The following is a 20,430-nucleotide window of genomic DNA, read 5'->3' on the forward strand; positions in this document are numbered from 1 at the left end:
AATAGTTCCTTCCATTTCTTGCTTTAATTAGCTTTATTTGCATAGTCTGTGGTTTGTTTAAATATGATCCATACTCCAAACCCAAATTATGCAAACTTCCTTTGAAACTGAGCAGAACCAGAATAAGTTTCAAGCCTGTTGATCATGCAAATGATCCTGTTTTAAAATCCTATTTTTACTGAGCAACATCTTCTGTTAAATTCTTTCCAGGCCAACAGGATTAGTATGTGGGCATAGTTATTGTAGAGCTGGAAAACATTTGCATATTAAGCACTTGGATCTTACAATTTATGGGTAAGACCCTACCAAATTCACAGCCAGGAAAAATGCATCACAGGCTGTGAAGTCTGGTCTTCTGCCATGAAATCTGTGTGTTTGTGGGGTTTTTTATACTATACAGATTCCTTGGGGAGGGGGGGAACCAGCATTTCTCATGCTGGGGGTCCTGCTCAAAAGGGAATCATAGGAGGATCGCAAGGTTATTTTAGAGGGGGTTGCAATATTGCCACCCTTACTTCTGCATTGCTTTCAGAGCTGGATGGCCAGAAAGTGGTGACTGCTGGCCAGATACCCAGCTCTGAAGGCAGCTCCCCACCAGCAGCAGCACAGAAGCAAGGGTGGCAGTCCCGCACATGCCATCCTTATTTCTGTGCTGCTGCTAGCAGAGGCTCTGCCTTCAGAGCTGGGCTCCTGGCCAATAGCAGCACAGAACTAAGGATGGCTGTACTGCAATATCCCTACAGTAACCTTGTAAACTCCGCCTCCCCCGCCCCCACCCCCGCTTGTGAGGTCAGGACAGTTACAGTTACAACACACTGAAATTCCAGATGTAAAGGTCTAAAATAATGAAATCTACAAATTTTAACGTTCTTGTGACTCTGAACTTGACCAGAATGGATTGTGAATTCAGTAGAGCCCCATTTATGGGTACTATAAAAATCCTAGGAGTAGATGAGTCACTTCTTTATCTCTGAAAGGCTCTTCCGACTTGGGTTTTAATAGCATCATGGAAATAAAATAGTCTTTAATCATACACTGAATGTTAGAAAAATCATGGTAACAAGGTGTTCTAATTTTTTCCTCATGGGTCTCCCTTTGCAGAGTATGACCCTCCTGGTTACCTCTACCAAGGTGCAGATATCACTGGCCAAATGGTCGAATATGCTACTTTACCAGGCACAAGCCGCATCAATGGCAGCATCCATGGAAATTTCATCAGCAATGGTAGTCTCAGTAACGGCTGTGCACACCTTCATCACAAGGTTCCCAGTGGAGTTAATGGGATTGTGAATGGAGGCTTGACTGGAGGGGCAGGACTTTACCCAGGGCACACCAACTCTCTCTCCAGGACACACATGGACTATGATCATCCCCACCATTTAGTGAACGTAAGAGTGTTTCACCTACTCCTGATCTGCATGCTGGAATTTATTCAAGGTTTAAAAGTAAGCTCTGGAGAGGCCAGTCAGAGTTGTGGAAATACTCAAGTCCTCGTGCTAGAGCTAATAACCACTTGCTCGCTCTTTGTGCCTGTGCAAGTAGCTGGTGCTTGATGTTCTTCACATTGCCATCCTTGGGGCTTTCCTGTGCAGATTAGAGGGACCAATAACTGGATGTTACCCGTTTCTAGTCTACAAGAGTTTTGAGACTCCTGCAGGGCTGGATTGGGATACTGTAGTGTATGTACACAGGGTATTTCTCAGGCTTCCTGTCAAATGTAGTAGTGATGGTTGCTGATTTTGCAGCTTCATGAATCAGCTGTTCCCCACATATATACACACGCACACACCCATTTCAGATCTGTGATTTGTAAGCAGCACTGTTAATTTTACCACTGTGCACATAACTGGAGTCTCATCAAAAATCTCCCTTTGCTCTTGAAGTACAACAACATAAATATATCTGCCTTTGAGTCCCTTGTTTGCAACTTTTGAGACTAATTTCTTGAATTAACTAAAACTGGTCTTAGTTTGTGATCCAGCCATGTGATTGTGTACAGTGGAAAACTATTTAAATTTGCTGAAACATGTCCCATTTCCAAGAAAGAATCATGATTTCATTATTGTGGAAACAGATGGGTTGCATTCAAACTTACTAAACTTTTATCACTTCTCCTACTCAAAATTGTGAACCTTGCCCAGAAAAACTGAAGGAAAAGTTCAGTCTATGTAACAACTGCTGGTTCCAAAGGGGGAAATGGGACTGTTTGCTTTAGTAATTGAACACAAATACTTTGTTCTGTTAAACAGCAAATTGCCACTTACACGGTAGTTGCCACTTCAGAGAACTCTAGATTGGAGTATAGACAATTCATCTCCTCACATGGTTTCCTTTTTGCGCCACTCTGAGGTACCAAAGGTGCAGTTATCCCTTTGCCTAAAAGAATAAACAAGGCCTGAAGATTTCTTACATTTTAAAGCTATCGAACCAAAATTAGCAATGGGAATCCTCCAAAGGTTTGGTATTTTGGTTTAAATAAGCAGAGATTTTCTCCAGACCTCTGGCATTGTGTGATCGATAGTTACTGTACAGACAAGCTTCCTTACAAACGCTGGTTGATATTTTGGAGTGCCTTCTTCCAGAACAAGAAGTGGAAATAACAGAGGAAAGCTTACCCTAAGTTTATATACATGGTGTAATACCACCTAGGGTCCAGCACACATTTGTGGGGCTGATCTTCAGCTTTTCCTGCACTATTCTGTGTGGAGCAGGCCCATGAGATCTTCACCATTTTGCTAATAGTGCTTTTCCTTTTCCTCTGCCCACTTGGAATACTGTGGAACGTTGTTGAGCAAGGGTGTCGGCAGCTGACTCCACTCCTAGACAGAACATCTGAGACTTGCACAATCACAGAACAGAGCAAAGGGACTTTGTCCCCACTCTTGCTGCCATTCCTCTTAATGCACCACTGATTGGGAGATGAAGAAGCCTGGGCGAGAGGCATGATGTGAGTGGCCCCACTGGTCCCGCGCCCATGAGTGTGCGGGCCTGCCAAGTGTAGGAACAGACCGGTGCAAAGGCATATGAAATAAGAAATAGTAGAGAAGCCGTTATCCAATCGAACTCCAACTAAGAGGTTGAATTGGTTCTTCTAAACTTGCTTCCCTGAAGAAAATGCAGAATTGTAACCATTCAGTACCCTTTTCAAATGACTCACATCAGTGTCCACCTAGTATTTAACAATGAGGTATGTGTTAATCTGGGCATTTTCCTTACTTGCAAAGGGCCCCTTCAGCCAAAACCAACACCACCAAATCCCTCGCACCCTAGAGTCATTTCTGGCAAAGGAACTACCCCATCTGTAAAAATATAAAATGTTTCAAAAATCTGTTTAGTGAAGTAAACTGATCTAATCGGAGTAATTACAGGAAAGTGGGATGGGTTTATGTTGTGACATCAGCCCTGACTATTTAACACCCCATCTCGCCAAACGGGGCACCATTCTCTAATGAATATGAATTTTGCTTTCATGTCTGTCAACAGCATTAAAAATAAACATATTTACAGTGTGTGTATTAAACTAAACCTGGACATATTAGACTGAAAACAAGCCAGGGAAATTACTACATACTTGTCTAAGCTACAGTTATTTACTTTTCTCTCACACAAATGCTGGCAGAAAACTTTCTAGACTTTGTATAATAGAAGCTCAGTATTCCCATGCCACATTGCAAAACACAGAGCTGAAGATTGATAAGGTGATTAAGATTCAAAATTAAATGAGAGTTCCTGGGGGATAACGTATATTGCGTCCATTTATCATAGACTCCATCTTGCGTGCTTGTATTGCAACTGATTGGGGGTTATTTCTTTCCCCTTTCTTCCAGGGTGGTGGAATGTATACAGCAGTGCCTCAGACCGACCCCTCAGAATGCATCAATTGCCGGAATTGTCGGAACAATAACAGGTAAGTTGGTTACAGATCTCTTTCTTGGCTGCATTGTCAGTGAGCTTTAGCTATCTCTTCCCAAGTTACAGTGCAAAAATAACAAGTGTGGCTATGGTGGCACAAGCTAGTCACCTGAATACAGCCCCATTCAAGATCCTAGGTACGTAAGTAGCTAGCCCATGCTTTGCCACACAACTGCTATTAGCAGGCTGGCTCAAGAGATCTAGTATAGGTTCATCCACTCGAGCTGAGAATTGTACCTCCCACTGCAGTGCAGACATGCCTGAAAGCTACCAAACTTCTTAACTGTCAAGCCTGTCTATTTGTGACACAAGCTATTGACGTGTGACAGATGGCCATAGTGTGAAACATATTTTTGTTCATTGCACTTTAACGGACAGATTTTTTTCTTGGTTTTGAGCATATTGGCTAACTGGAAATTCTTGTCGCATTTTTTGAAAAGGAAATTGGCAAATTAGGAATTCTGTGATATGAGGCAATCCTATGGTTACACAAGCTTCAGGAGGTAGCCGAGTTAGTCTGTTACAGAAAGAAACAACCAATGGTCTGATAGCACTTTATAGACTATCGAAACATGTAGATGGGATCATGAGCTTTCGTGGGCACAGCCCACTTCTTCAGATGACGAGAGTTATGAATTGGGGATATACAAACTGGAAATAGGAGAGAGGAAGGGGGGAGGGAAGAGAAATAAAAAGGGAGGGGAGCGGGAGACACAGCATCATTAAGTATCCGGAGAATGGGTACTTAAACCTAAGAAGATAAAACTCAAAGTCAATAGATAGACAGATTCATAAGACAGGAAGAATACCACTCGGAGCTGTTAGCACCTTCACTGGTTATTACGTAGGTAGAGTCCCCACATTTCATCAGCAACATTTGAACCCTGGGCTGTCAGATCCCCAGTCCATACACGACTGTGTGAAACGTGACCTGAATTGTCCTCTGTGTGGACCTTCGGTTTGAGAGGAGCGTGACCTACATTTGGCCAACAGGTTACACAACTATTTGCTAGACAGTAGTAAAATGGTTGGAATTTGGATTGCCTCATTTCTAGCGATTAGAAGTTAGGAATTGTATTCCGGGCTCTGGGATGGAAGAATGGTCTAGTAGACAGACAGCATTGTCACGTACATCAGATTGTGCAGATGGATTCTAAAGTGACAGGGTAGCTCTGCTACAAGTGATTTTGTGCAACTTCTGTTACTTTATTTGTAAAATGGGGGGAAGAGGGTTGGGGTCAGTTTAGCCTCCTTAGACATAAGGGTTGTGAAGTACAGAGCTATATAAACACGGCGTGGAAGAGATGAGCAGTACGCACGTTGTCTTGATTCCTAGCTAGTATGCTTACTACAAAGCCACAGATAAGTTCATTGATAACTGGAACCAATAAGCATCAGCTTAACAGTTAAACTCCTGCTAGCCTGGCAGCCCATTTAACTGTGTAGCTGCTGGAACTGTAATCGGCTACACAATTAGTATTTTTAATTGTTTTTACATCCCTAATCAGAATGACCTGATGGAAATAGTTTGGGGGAATCTAAATAGGACTTGGCAGTTGCCTTGCATAGAAATTATGAATTTGAATATCTTAACTTCCCATTAATTAGAGTGAATTCTGTTAAAGGATCAGTTACCAGTACGGAGGTGGGGGAGGGGAGTTCGGCGGCGCTTCTGAATTGTGTGTCATTGTTCAGGTCTCCCAAAATAGCTCATATAATAGTCTTCCATCTTTCCTTGCAGTCTAATGATCACATGCCAGAGTGACTGACCCATTTAACTTTTCTGAATTGCATGCTCTGCAAAACTAGAATAGCATGGGTTCAGTTAACTAGATGCAGATGTCTCAAAATAGTCACTGATCTTCCTAATGCACAGAATCAGCTCTGAATACTGAAAGTTCAGCAATCCATGGAATGCCAAATAACACACAAACCTGTAGCCAGTTCTCACATGCAAGCTGTCCAGGCTGACATGAGCATTGAAGAAAACACAGCGAGAACATCTTGCAATTCCCACTGCCAAATGAGACTTGGTAATAGGACAGTTCTGACTTCAAGTAACATACTGGTTTCTTCCAATGTCACTGTCCTTTGCAGTGCAATACAAGACCGTGACTGCGTAGGCAGAAATGTTCATCCTTCTAAAGGGGTATGAAGAATGTTTCACTAGTTGGACTAGTGGCCTGAATAAACCTTAAGGCATTTTCCTACTTTACCGGTGGTTAAAATGGGTCTCTTCTGTTTACTGCCTATTTTGTACACAACAACCTATGCAACACGTTCTCTCACCAGGAGCTCAGATTTGTGTGTGGCAGAATACACTAAGTCCTTTGTTTATATTGTTTGTTTAAAATGAGTGAGAATAAATGGTTTGGGCCTGAACTACTCCAGCTGAGCTTTTTTCCCCTCCATTAAAACAAGAAACACAGCAGCTGAAGGAGCCCTGTTTCATAGGGCACAGCCTAGCAGTTCTCCAAGTTGTGGGCATGTTTGTGCCATGTTGCCCCCCCAGCAATTCCTTCTTGCACTCAGATGTGATGTGGTAGGCCAGCATTGTGAAACTCATGCTTCCAATTGCATATGGGCTAGGTCTGTCCAGTATGTAGGACACGGTTATTTTGGTCACCTATGCTCTTGGCTCGAAGTAGCCACTTGTTTAACCATTTTTCTTTCCATCAGTGAAAGGATATTTTACTATGTTAAATACATCGTGCTACAAATCGGCTTCCCATGGAATTGTGTGTGGCGACTGGGTCTAGCGCAGCATGGCAGTGTGTAGGCTGCGTAATGACAGTGCTATACAAATATCTGACATGAGAGAGGCTGGCCCGGTGCATGGGGCGCATAGCAGGAAGGGTGGAACTTCTAAGGTGGGCGGTAGAAATTGTTGTGAGCTGTATCCATTTGGCATTTCACTGGATAATCTGTGTGACTCTCATGCACACTTCCAAACACAGGCTGGACCTCCGTGGTCTGGTACCCATGGGACCTGATCAGTCCTGGATGAGGAATTTTGCTGGACCAGCCCCTTTCGCAGCCGACAGCCCTGCTGACCTGCCAGCCCTGCCAGGCAGCCCCACTGTGGTGCACCTGGCTCCCAGCCCTCCCCTGGAACCCTCTGGTCCAGCAACATTTATGCTCCTGCCAGACCAGCGAGTCCCAGATTAGAGAGGTTCCACCTGTAATGCTATGGCCAAGGAAATGGTGCATAAACATATACACTCTTTGTAATCGGCCTGCCGCTCTCTTGTTTTCATGTGGCTGTTGTGATGTCACAATCCCTGTTTTGTCGCCTTAGTAACTGAATTCTGCAGAGTAAGTTCCTGTTGACTGCCGGGGTGTGTGGAAAGTGAATGACTGGTAGTGAGGTTTTGGGGTTTTCAGAACAAAGGATGCCCTCCTCCTACAGCTTCTGCAGCTTATTTCAGAGAATTCCAAGTCACGTGCCTGTTTTAAAGATGGACGTTTGAGCTGCCTAACTCGTCCTTGTGCATCTGCAATCTCAGTGGAGGGGTGTCTTCTGGCCTTGCACATTTATTGTGGCTGCTGCAGATGAAGCTGCTAGCCCTGCTGTGCCCAGCACTTGAGGAGCACAGCATTTTTGGCATTTTCACTGCATAGGATGAGGTCATGCTGGGAATCGCTCTAAAGGGTGTCTGCTGTAGACTCTTTCTGAGTAAGGGCTAAGTAGCTCAGCTATAGAGATGGGCTGCCCAGCTTGCCCTCAATTGCATAGCCCAGAAGGAGGGTCATTGATACTATTTTTTGCAGAAATTGAAAAAATAAATTTTACCTTTAAAATGCTGCCTTCAATTGTCTAGTTCCTCTGTTTACATTCTCTAGCTCAGCAGTGTCTATTTTTAACATGAGCTGCTCTCTTTGCTTGTTGGGTTTGTAACTTAAGCCCTGTGTCATGGCATTTAGAATCTGTAGTACAGAGCTGGCCGAATGAAGGAATGTGTTTGCTAGTCACTTAATTGACAATAGATGGAAAAATGCTAAATAAATGATTCGCTGTTCTTCAGCCATCTGGTGAGCTGGGCAAACAAGTATTTAATTGTGAATATATTTTTTCCAAAAGGTTTGAATTTATCTGATAGAATAATTGTAATTTATTCTACCAGCTCTCCTGTATTTACTGTATTAAATAACTGAGATTCACTTGAAGCAGGGGTTCTCAAACTTTGTGATACCGCGACCCCCCCTCTAAGTTGCTCGTGACCCCCCCGGAGTGTCGGGACCCACAGTTTGAGAAACATGGACTTGAAGTATTTAAAAACTTCTAGCAATTTATAGTAATTTAAGAACACAAATTTTTGAAGGCTCAAGACTATGTGAGTGATTCTCTGTTTTGGTTTAAATTCACAGGTGTTTCACCAAAACCAATGGCACTTTTAGCAGCAGCAACACACTACCTGTGATGCCCATAGTAGCACCTTATCAGCAAGACAATTTAGAGATGAAACCATTGAATCATGTGATGGTAGCCATGTGTTTAGCCTCCGCAGTCCCAGAATGCAGCGTCAAGATGGAGAAGGAGCACAAGGAGAAAGTGGAGCAGCCATCTGCTCAGCATTCTTGCTGTCAGGAAAATATGAATCGGATTAACACAGATTACCCAGAAGGTATGCCAAAATTGGGGGAGAATAAATCTTGACTTCTAAGCTCTGTGTGTGTTATACAACAGCTGTACACTTAGCTGTGAGGTGTTTAATCTGACTCCACAGAAACTAGTAATTAGTCTCAGAAAAGGATGGCCAGAGTCTGCAAGGTGTTCAGGTGGAGACTATGGAAGTCAAGATGGAGGTGGAGACTATGGAAGTCAAGATAATAAAATGCCTTGCAAGGAGCATGCCCTAATTGCTGAGTGTTTCTAAATAGAACCCCTCCATATACTTATTCCAGATGATGTGGTGACTATTTAAAATGAAGTGGTCAAAATAAATCCGTCTTTGGCAGTACCAACTTGAACTTTGATCTTATCACATCTCTTGTTCTAAGAATCATATAACCATAGAGCTGGAAGACACCTCAGGAGTCATTCAAGTCCAGTCCCCTGCCCAAAGCAGGACCAACCCAACTCAATCAACCCAGCCAGAGTTTCGTTAAGCCGAGATGTAAAACCCTCTAGGGATGGAGATTCCACCACCTCCCTAGGGAACCCATCCCAGTGCTTCACCACTCTCCTAGTGAAATAATTTTTCCTAATATCCAACCTAGACCTCCCCCACAGCAGCTTGAGACCATTGCTCCTTGTTCTGCCATCCGTCACCACTGAGAACAGCCTCTCTCCATCCTCTTTGGAACCTCCATTCAGGAAGTTGAAGGCTGCTCTCAAATCCCCCCTCACTCTTCTCTTCTGCAGACTAAACAAACCCAAATCCCTCAGCCTCTCCTCATAAGTCATGCACTCCAGCCCCCTAATCATTTTGGTCGCCCTCCACTGAACCCTCTCCAATGCGTCCACATCCTTTCTATAGTGGGAGGCCCAGAACTGGACACAATACTCCAGATGTGGCCTCCTAGTGCCGAATAAAGGGGAAATAATCACTTCTCTAGATCTGCTGGCAATGCTCCTCCTAATGCAACCTAATATGCCATTCACCTTCTTGGCTACAAGAGCACACGGTTGACCTATATTTAGCTTCTCCTCTAACTGTCCGTCCCCAGGTCCTTTTCTGCAGAACTGCTGCTTAGCTAGTTGGTCCCCAGCCTGTAACAATGCTTTGGCCTTGTTGAACCTCATCAGATTTCTTTTGGCCCAATCCTCTAATCTGTCCAGGTCACTCTGGACTCCATTCCGGCCCTCCAGCATATCTACCTCTCCCCCTAGCTTAGTGTCATCCGCAAACTTGCTGAGGGTGCAATCCATCCCCTCATCCAGGACATTAATAAAAGTGTTGAACAAAACTGGCCCTATAACCAATCCTTGGGGCACTCCACTAGAAACAGACTGCCAACCTGACATTGAGCCGTTAATCACTACCCATTGGGCTCAACAGTCTAGCCAGCTTTCTATCCACCTTACAGTCCATTTCTCCCATCCATACTTCCTTAACTTGCTGGCAAGAATATTGTGGGAGACCGTATCAAAAGCTTTGCTAAAGTCAAAGTATCTCACATCCACTGACTTTCCCATGTCCACAGAGCCAGTTACCTCGTCATAGAAGCTAATCAGATTGGTCAGGCACGACTTGCCCTTGGTGAATCCCTGTTGACTATTCCTGATCACTTCTCCTCTTCCAAGTGCTTCAAAATTGATTCCTTGAGGATCCTCTTCATGATTTTTCCGGGGAGTGAAGTAAGGCTGACTGGTCTGTAGTTCCCTGGATTGTCCTCCTTCCCTTTTTTAAAGATGGCCACTACATTCGCCTTTTTCCAGTCATCCAGGATCTCTCCCGATCTCCACGAGTTTTCAAAGATAATGGCCAAAGGCTCTGCAATGACATTTGCCCTCAGTGCCGTCGGCTGCATTAAATCCTGGTCCATGGATTTGTGTATGTTTAGCTTTTCTAAATAGTTCCTAACCTGTTCTTTCTCCACCGAGGGCTGCCCACCTCCTTCCCATACTGCGTTGCCCAGTGCAGTAGTCTGGGAGCTGACCTTGTCCGTGAAGACAGAGGCAAAGAAAGCTTTGAGTACTTCAGCTTTTCCCACATCTTCTCTCACAAGGTTACCTTCAACACCCTCTCTGATCACCCTCTTATTGCTAACATGCCTGTAGAAACCTTTCTTGTTACCTTTCACATCCCTTGCTAGCTGCAATTCCAATTGCACTTTTGCCTTCCTGATAACTGCCCTGCATTCTCGAGCAATATATTTATACTCCTCCCTGGTCATCTGTCCAAGTCTCCTCTTCTTGTAAGCTTTTTGTGTTTAAGCTCACCAAGGATGTCCCCGGTAAGCCAATCTGGTCGCCTACCATATTTGCTTTTCTTATTGCGCATCGGGATGGTTTCTTCCTGTGCCTTCAATAAGGCTTCTTTAAAATACTGCCAGTTCTCCTGGACTCCTTTCCCCTTCATGTTAGCATCCCAGGGGATCCTGCCCATCAGTTCTCTGAGGGAGTCAAAGTCTGCTCTTCTGAAGTCCAGGGTGTGTATTTTACTACTCTCCTTTCTTCCTTTGGTCAGGATCCTGAAATTGACCATCTCATGATCACTGCTTCCCAGGTTGTCACCCACCTCCACTTCCCCTACTAGTTCCTCCCTGTTTGTGAGCAGCAGGTCAAGTTCCTTCAGCACTTGTACCAAGAAGTTATCCCCAGCATTCTCCAAAAACTTCCTGGGTTGTCTGTGTGCTGCTGTATTGGTCTCCCAACAGATGTCAGGGTGATTAAAGTCGCCCATAAGAACCAGGGCCTATGACCTGGAAGCTTCTCCTAGTTGTTTGAAGAAAGCCTCATCCACCTGACCCGGTGGTCTGTAGCACACACCAACCACAACATCACCCCTGTTGCTTCCACCTCTAAACTTAACCCATAGACTCTCAACAGGCTTTTCTCCCTCTATATACTGGAGTTCTGAGCAATCCTACTGCTCTCTTACATACAGTGCAACTCCTCCTCCTTTTCTCCCCCGCCTGTTCTTCCTGAACAGTTTATATGCCTCCAGTCATGCGCGTCATCCCACCAAGTCTCCATTATTCCAATCAAATCACAGTTCTTTGACTGGGCCAGGGCTTCTAATTCTGGCTGAGCAATTACATAGGAGACCTAGGGAAAGTCCAGGTAGTGGTGTTAATTCAGAGTTAGCCAGGGATGCACCAAGTGGGGACATTGGAATTCAGAAATAAACGTTCTTGCTGTTGGGGGCAGCAAGAGCTGAACCATCACGCATGCCTTTAGAGCTCCTGGCTGGCCATCTGAAAAGACACAGTTGTACCAACATGGTCTTTAGAGAGGGGCTAAAGAGAAGGGATGATGGAAGGTCCAGGCAGTTCCTTCCCGTATCATCATTTTGCCTTTTCTTCTGTGAAACAGTCTCCTCTGAGCTATAGTGACCTTTTGTTTGTTGTGCAGGTTAACAGTCAGTGTACCCAAGCCCTTTGAAGTGTTCTCCTGTAGTGTTCAGTCACAGCATTCCCAGGCTAGCTATCCGTATGGAAACAGTGTATGCACCAGCTTACATGATTCTGGTCAGGGTTAGCGCCTATGTAACATCACAGCACTGAGATGGATTTATAATGAAAACCATCCTAAGTTTATTAGCAAAGATTTCGATGTCAAGGCAGTGGGTAAGGATAATGGCAAGAGAAGGGTTATATATAAAACAAAATCATAGCATGCTTTCTAGAAACTAACAGTCAGACCTTCTCTCCAAGGGTCTTTGTCTCACCCCAGATGTCTTTGGCAGTGTTTCAGCCCAGGCTGATTTGAGATTGTTTCATGTCAGTTTACTTCCTCAGGTGCAGGAGAAAAGCGTGTCTCCTTGCCACTGTACATCCCTCGTTGTCTCCTCCTCTCTTGTTGCTCTTTTTCTTTTCATGTTGATCGTGTGTGTGTGTGTGTGTGTGTGTGTGTGTGTGTGTGTGTGTGTGTGTGTAAAAGGGAAGGGTCTTCCATTGGGTTGACTTACAGTTACACATCTTACTTCTGTCTGAAAGAAACTTTTTTCTCTTTGGTTGGTGGCAGACTTTAAAATATCTATATATTTGGTCCCTATACATGCATACACCAGGCAATAATTATTAGGTCAGGATGACATAATCTTTTTCTTATGACCTCATTTATGGTCAATGCCATACAAATGATGTGCCAGCAGTGAAAAGTTTGTCAGGCCTGTTCCAAGTCCCTGATGCACAGCAGTGAAACCTTTGGCTTTGGGAGGCTCAGTGTATCTGGGTGGTGGTTAGCTCAGAAGTAGTTTTCCATTTTCCCTTAATGTGTCTAGGTAGCTGTGACGGCGCGTTGGGGGTCCCCTATCTCCTGCACCCCGAAATGGCACAAACAGACTCCACCAGCCAGTGGAATTGAGGGTGGTTTATTGCTCCTCCAGGATACAGCATAGCACAGATGTAATCTGGTTACAGGAACTGGGGCTAAGAGGCCTCAGTGCCCCCCTTGAGATAGGGGAGTCCCAGCCCCCTCCCCAGCTCCTTCTCCCCTGCTTTCCAGACAGGAACTCACTAACCCTCTTCCAGCCCTGCCCCCAGCCAGGGCAGCATTCCACCTTCCTTTGTTCCTCTCCATGGGGGGTGTCTGGCCACTGGTTTGCATAGTGACTCATCCTGTTTTGCTGGGTCCCACGGCAGCCAATGGGGGTTACCCCAGAGCCAGCAGCATAGAAACCAGCCAGGTACCCCCACTACGTGTCAGTAGCAAAGAATGTGATCACTAATGGTGGTGATAATGAAGTACATTACTAAAAGGCCTAGAGAACTGCGACATTTATCATGAGAAATGTTGCCCTATGAAATTGGCAGTTGTGGGCAGAGTTTAACACCATGCAGAATCCAAACTGATTATCACTTGTAGGTTTTATCCAGTTTGCTAATCTGTGATTGGAGACTGGTGGGGCAAGTGGACTGAAATAGTGAAGCAGCAAGCAGAGGTTTCATGCTAATGAAATCTGCCCTTGGTTTGCAGGTGACATCTGTGCACATTCAGAAACATCAAATCCTATTTTGAGCTGGAGTCCTCTCATTCTGCAGTCTGTTTCAAAGGACTGTACTGAAAAATCAGGATGGAATTCACCTGGGGTCACTTTAAGCAGCTCCGGGGACCTTCGACAGCTTCAGATACAGGAAACCTGAGGAAACAGTGACCATTTTCCCACTGAAAGCCAGTAACTGCACAGCAGAGCCCCTGACAAGGACTGCTGGAGGGGGGTTAATTATAAGAGAGAGAGTTGTTATTTATTTTTTGTAGTAGTGTCATGAATGTATCTGATGTAAAATGTTTGCTTTTTCTATTATTTATGCCTTGAGAAATTCCTTTGTATTTTCCACACACTGTGGGACTAGCCTGGTTACCTGTAAAGTTTTGTAATATTATAAAGAGCAAGGATGGGAAATATGTTGTATGTTTTCCATTGCCGTTACCATTATGAGAAGTACGTCTGCAGAGCAGCATGCATGTTGAGCAGGCAGACTTATTAGCATGGCTCCAATGTGAGCAATTCTGAAGTCCACAGCAGATTGCAGCCACCCTAGAGAGCGGCTCTGTCAGTGTTTGTTGCAATATCTTTACAGCTAATTTCCCTGACTACATTCAGATAATGTTGTTTTCAGATTTCTTTATGGGAAGAGATTTGATAAGGGAACCCCAACATAAGGAACTCCAGCTGCTCTTTTTATACAAATCGTACAGCTAGTCGAATAGTAGTACCTATGGTTGGGGAGCGGGTGCCTAGCCTTCAGTTGGATATTTGTTGTTGTATTTTAAGTTATCTGCAAGTATTGGACAGCCCCTCCTGTTCAGAGAAATGTCGCAACTCCAAAACTTTCATAGCCTCCAGCCGGATTTGTCTGAACATTCTTTCCACAAGGTTAGTCATCTAATCAGGGAATTGACAGTGTTCCTGTGACCTGTGGGCCGGCCATGTAAAACATAAGCTACATGAGAAATCTGAGAACAGCCGCTCTAAGCATTGTTTATCCAACCTCGCCAGCAAATGGCAATGTCTGTGCATGTACAGCCGCTCCCCGAGTTGCGAACGGTCGAGTTACGACCATTCGCACTTACGACCAAAGCTCCCGTGGAGCGGTCGTAAAGATGATGCCCGAGTTACGAACGTGACCCGCACTTACGAACAGCGCGGTCGCGTGTAACTCAGTGGGGCCCGAGTTACGAACGGATCGAGTTACGGCCAAGTGTTTGGTCCGTAACTCGTTCGTAACTCGGAGAGGCCATATCAGTTATTCGTGGTGAAGACACTCAAACCAAAGGCTGCTGAATTGGTGACAGTTAGTGGTACTGAGTCTCATAGTAGCTAGTGGTTTTGCATTCTTGTGCATATTTTAAGTGGCATGTAAGATGGGCTGAGTTTTCGTCTTACACCTGCCCGTGCATGCAGCCTTTTCCATGGGAGCAGATGGGGCTGAGGCAGGCAGGGGGAAGTGAACTTTCACTCTGAAATGCCCAATTGCTTCAGTCTCAACAGCATGTTAGTGCACAGCTGTCACTAAACCCACTTGCTTAATTTCCAGTTGCTTCAGCATAGATCTGTTCCAATAGGATGGCCAGTGGCTTGTCCTTTCCTAAAATACTCAGTAGCACAGGCAGCTCCCCACTGGAGACCCTAGCCCTGCTTAGCACAGGCAGACCTGTGGGGAGGCTCACATCCCTAGAAGAGGATAGTCCAAGATGCACAGAAGGTTAAAACAAACATGTAATGACATCTTTGACCTGCTTGTTTGCTCAATGATGGTAAAATTCAGTCCTTTGCGATGGATCTGCCAGGGACTGGCGAGGTTGAATGAGATTTTTACTCCATGGTTTGAGAAAAAGGGAAAGCGCTCTCTTCTGTAGCATTGCTCTTTGCCTGTTAAATAAGACCACCGTGTCCAACAAACCGCAGCTCACACAATGGCTGTGCATGAAGAAATCTGCCCGTATCTTAGAAATAGCAGCTGGAGCCTGATGTGGGTGTTGCAATGTTAACTGCACGTTTTTTTCAAATTTAATCATAGTAAATAAAACACTTGCACTTATAAAACACTCTATTCAAAAATCAGAGCCTGTAACACAAGGAGGGAGGCACATAAATCACAATTACAGCTGCCCTGAGGCGAACCATGTGCAGCCTCCTTTGAATGGAATTTTTCCTAGCTAGAGCAAGAAACACCCCGGGGGTGTGTGTGTGAAGCAAATTGGCCCTATTTTAATCGCAAACCCCTTACGGAAGAAACCAGGTGGTGGCTACAGGTGCAATGTTCAGTGGAACCTCAGAGTTGCAAACACCAGAGTGAAGCTGATCAGCCAGCCCCTTACTTCATTTGGAACCGGAAGTACACAGGCAGCAGCAGATGCAAATACAGTAGAGTACTGTGTTAGACATACACTGCTAAAAAGCATTTTCTTCTGCATAGTAACGCTTTGAAGCTTTATTAAGTCAGTATTCAGTTGTGAACTTTTGAAAGAACAACCCTAATGTTATGTTCACAGTTACGAACACCCTCCATTCCCCAGGTTTGTAACTCTGAGGTCCTACTGTACAACACTGAGTAAGAGATGTGCATCACAAAGACTAGCTCTGTGCTTTTCTAACTATTGCAACAAATGTCAAATGTGGCACGTGTATATACAGTGTGAAAATATGATGTATAATATAGGATATATATTTTATAAATACAACCCTTCCATAAGAACTTACAGGGTTTGATCTGGGTCACTATGCAAGAGTTTATTGCAGTAGGGAACTAGTTAGTACTAGTTGCTTTTGTGTGGTGGATGGGGAAGGAGGCTGCACCAGAGGTGCACATGAGTTCTCTGTGCCTGTTGATGTGCAGGTATATGTGATGGATTTAATCTGCATGTTGTGAGACCTAATTAGCCTCTAAGGAAGGCAGGTTCCTGCCATTGAGTGTGATCTGCTGAGGCAAGGGCCAGTCTTGTTTCGTTATGAAAGTTGCCCGGTTGGAGATCTAGCGTATTACATGCTTTGATGTAGAGATTCAGGGAACTCTGCAGTCAAGTTTGGTAGTTCGGAGCAGGAAATCAAGGCAGGTTCCTATGAAACCTTGGGTCATAACCTGCTTTGATAATCAGATTTTGGGGGTGGGTTTTCTCAAGGAAGAGATTGTTGTAATCTGCCAGGTTAGCAGACTCATCATGGACTGTTTTATTTATATTGAATAACACTGTTTTAAGTGTTCCTCTTATTGTATTTTATTTATAAAAATATATATGTTTGCCTTACTTTTTAGGGGTCCTGTGTTCTCCTGACTATAGGTGCATAATTACAGAACTCCACACCAGCCCTGCATAGGTGTTATGATTCCCAGATCATGCAAACCAGTCCAGTCTCATCCTTAGACTTCCACTAGTACCAGTTACCCAGGAACAGCTGAAAGACCTTGCCTCTCTAAACACTGTGTTGTCCCGCCCTGTTCTTTAAAGCTGGCTTGGTTGTGTGTTTAATGCATTGTTTTCTCTGGAACTCTAGAGGGTACCAGGACTAAGTGGGACCTAGAAAGTAGGTGCACAAACTCTAGAATTCTGGGTTCATTGACAAGAGTTTTGGCACCATGGGGATGAGGTGCAGTGGCAGAGCTGTGACAAGGAAACTTACATTTACAGTCTAAGTTCAGTTCTTTGCTTCTAGGGGCACTACATTAAAAAACATTGGGTAAAGATTCACTGACATAAGACCTTTGTGTTTCCCTTTTGTATCCTGTTTTTAAACATTGAGTCCCTCTGAAGCTAACTGGCTGTTACTAGCCAAATCTGGATCTCAGAAACAAAGACATTTAAAAATCACGTTTCAAACCTTTCCTCCTGGGATGTGCTCGAGTTCTGTAACCGTCTCAAGACGGGTCTGGGTCTAAAACAATCAAACCAACCCTGTGTGATCCTCCCAGGATCTGAGCACATCACCCAGCTCTCATACTGCCAAGGAACATGTTTCCTTTTCTGTTTCACCTGTGTGATCCTCAAAAGCAATGACTTTGTAAAGATGCATGTTTTTTGTATCATAGAAAAATATGCTATATTTTCCTAAAAAAGTTGTAATATTCTTTTGAAATTGTACATATTTTAAATGATGTAGTTGGGCAGAATTTGTTGGTGGTTTGATTAATATTAAAGAGAAGGCTGCTGCTTTGAGTGATGCTTGTTACATTGTCTCCGCTCTGTAAGTGGTGTGAATTCTCATTAGCCCAAATCTACTGATACTAGAGAAATTCGACTACCTGGATCTGTATTAACACCGGCCAAATTAGGTAACTAGCTTCATCTTGAATTACTTTTCATCAGATTTACCCAGCCTGAACGGCAGTGAATTGCCAACACTTCTAGTCCTAGGCAAGGGTTAGAACAGGTGGGCAAAAGGGCCTCCACAGGCCGGATCCAGCCTCCGCAGGCCCCGGGCCAATCAGGGTTTGGGGGCAGGGGAGCACGGGAAGCCTCATTCTGCCCTATCAGGAGCACATGGCGCTTTGAAGTGGCAGGGTGGGTGGGAGAGCGGAGGAGGCTTCGCGTACTCGCCCACCCCCAGGCCAATCGGGCAGGGGAGCTGTGTGAAGCTTCCTTTTCCCTGCCCCAGCTCTGCAAAGAGACTTCCTGTGCTCCCCCGCCCCTAGGCCCTGATTGGCCTGGGGCTGGGGGAGCGTGCCAAGTCTCTTTCAGGGCATGGATGCCTAGTGGGAAGGGGAGGCAAAGGGGCTCCCCCACCCCCAGACCAATCATGGTGGCCCAGGGTTTCTTCAAAAAATTCTGGAGTGGCCCCCGGGCAAAAACTATTGCCTGCCCCTGGTTAGAAGAAGCCAATGGCTATCAAAGTGGATAGATATACAGCTTAGACATAAGTGATCTGGGAAAAGAAGTAAACAGGTGGAAAACTTTGCAGATACAGAACTGCTCAAGATATTAATCCCAAAAAGATAGCGAAGAGGCCACAAAATGGCTGATGAAATGTAATGTTGCTAAATGCAAAGTAATGTGTTTTGGAAAACCTAATGCCATCTACTCATATAGGGAGAGATGGGCCTAAATTAGCTATCGGCACTCAAGAAAGAGACCTTAGGGTCATTGTGGATAGTTCTTTGGAAACATCCACTCAATTGGCAGCGGCCTGCAAAAAAAGCAAACAATGTTGAGAATCATTAGAAAAGAGATAAGTAAAAAAAAAAATGACAATCTAGTGCCTTGTATCTTAATCCACGGTACGTCCACATCTTGAACACTGTGTGCAGTTGTGGTCGCCCTATCTCAGCAAAGATAGATTGGAATCAGAAAAGGCTTCGTCTACACTGGCATGAATTTCCGAAAATGCTTTTAACAGAAAAGTTTTCCGTTAAAAGCATTTTCGGAAAAGCACGTCTAGATTGGCAGGATGCTTTTCCGCAAAAGCACTTTTTACAGAAAAGCATCCGTGGCCAATCTAGACACGGTTTTCTGCAAAAAAGCCCCGATCGCCTTTTTCACGATTGGGGCTTTTTTGCGGAAAACAGTACTGTGCTGTCTACACTGGCCCTTTTGCGCAAAAGTCTTTCGGAAAAAGACTTTTGCCCGAACGGGAGCAGCATAGTTTTTCCGGAAAAGCACTGATGATTTTACATGAGATCGTCAGTGCTTTTCCGGAAATTCAAGCGGCCAGTGTAGACAGCTGGCAAGTTTTTCCGGAAAAGCAGATGATTTTCTGGAAAAACTTGCCAGTCTAGACACAGCCAAAAGGTACAGGGAAGGATAACAATGATTAGGGGTATGGAACAGCTTCTGCAGGAGGAAAGATTATTAAGGCTAGCACGTTAAATCTTGGAGAAGACATGACGGGGGGGGGGGATATAATTGAGGTCTATAAAATCATGTCTGGTGTGAAGAAAATAAATAAGGAAGTGTTGTTTACTTCTCGTAACAAGAACTAGGAATCACCGAATGAAATTAATAGGTAGCAGGTTTAAAACAAAAGGAAGTATTTATTCACACACTCTACAGTCAAGAAGCTGGAAATGAGTGACAGGAAATGGATCGTTTGATTCCCTGTTCTGTTCATTTCCTGGCATTGGCCACTGTTGGAAGACAGGCTACTGAGCTAGATGGACCTTTGTTCTGACCCAGTATGGTCATTCTACGTGGCATAACGAAGCTGCAGAGCTTTGAATACAGATGTTCGTGGTGTTCCACAGCGGGGAAGATTTCAGCCCCTTGTAAGTAATCTGGGATGTGAGTCTGATCTTCATTTAATTCCTGGGCAGAGTTCTTTAAACAGATGTTGATTTACTAATGTCTGTCTGAAGGGTCAGAAAACGGAGCGAACACGCACAATTTTAAGATGCAGACTCTGAAATGTTAGGCATTGCTTTTGTTATTCCCCAGAGGTGACCCCCAAAGTGCCTCTCCCACCAGGTTTCAATGGGATTCCCAGTCTGTCTTTGAAGTGCTGCTGCTGGCCTGCCCAGATGCAGTTTTGGGGACTTTTGCATACAAGATGAGGGTTGCTCCCCTGCACTCAAGATCTGCTGGTGCTTTATGAACATCAGTTTGGTCTCACTCAAGAATGTTCAGCTTAGTTGTGCCATATCTACAGCTTAATATGGTGATTAAGCAAAGGGGGCTCAGAAGATGCATTTCTGGCCATTGTTTCTCTTTTAGGGTTAGAGGGGGCCTAAAAGGAGGCTTAATCTGCTTGGGTTGAGTTTTTAACTTTGGAAATAAAAAGGCTTCATTTCTAGACATCTCTGGGTTTGCTTGGAGGAGACTTGTTTGTGCTGCGAATAGCATGTCTGGCCTTCATTGAAGGGGTGGAAGTGCAGACGTTTGAGGTGCTGTCTCCCAGGTGTTCCCTGGGTGTTGATGTTGGATAGACTTCAACAAAAACAGCGTTGTAACGTGTTTGACTTCATGTCCCTTCCCTCCCA

General features: G+C 44.5%; 1 protein-coding gene across 3 annotated transcripts in view; it reads left to right on the forward strand.

The window, feature by feature from the left end:
• Nucleotides 1-17,677, forward strand: part of CDON (cell adhesion associated, oncogene regulated) — a 99,975-nt gene extending 82,298 nt beyond the window's left edge. For all 3 annotated transcript variants that reach the window (XM_075909599.2, XM_075909600.2, XM_006122311.5), the window contains 4 exons: nucleotides 1,102-1,388; nucleotides 3,828-3,907; nucleotides 8,281-8,537; nucleotides 13,499-17,677. In XM_075909599.2, coding sequence (XP_075765714.2) covers nucleotides 1,102-1,388; nucleotides 3,828-3,907; nucleotides 8,281-8,537; nucleotides 13,499-13,665 — 791 coding nt within the window. In that variant the 3' untranslated portion in view covers nucleotides 13,666-17,677. The remainder of the gene's footprint in view (nucleotides 1-1,101; nucleotides 1,389-3,827; nucleotides 3,908-8,280; nucleotides 8,538-13,498) is intronic.
• Nucleotides 17,678-20,430: the final 2,753 nt, after the last annotated feature.

Source organism: Pelodiscus sinensis, chromosome 25, assembly GCF_052426305.1.
Source record: "Pelodiscus sinensis isolate ZL-2025 chromosome 25, ASM5242630v1, whole genome shotgun sequence".
Lineage (NCBI taxonomy): Eukaryota > Metazoa > Chordata > Testudines > Trionychidae > Pelodiscus > Pelodiscus sinensis.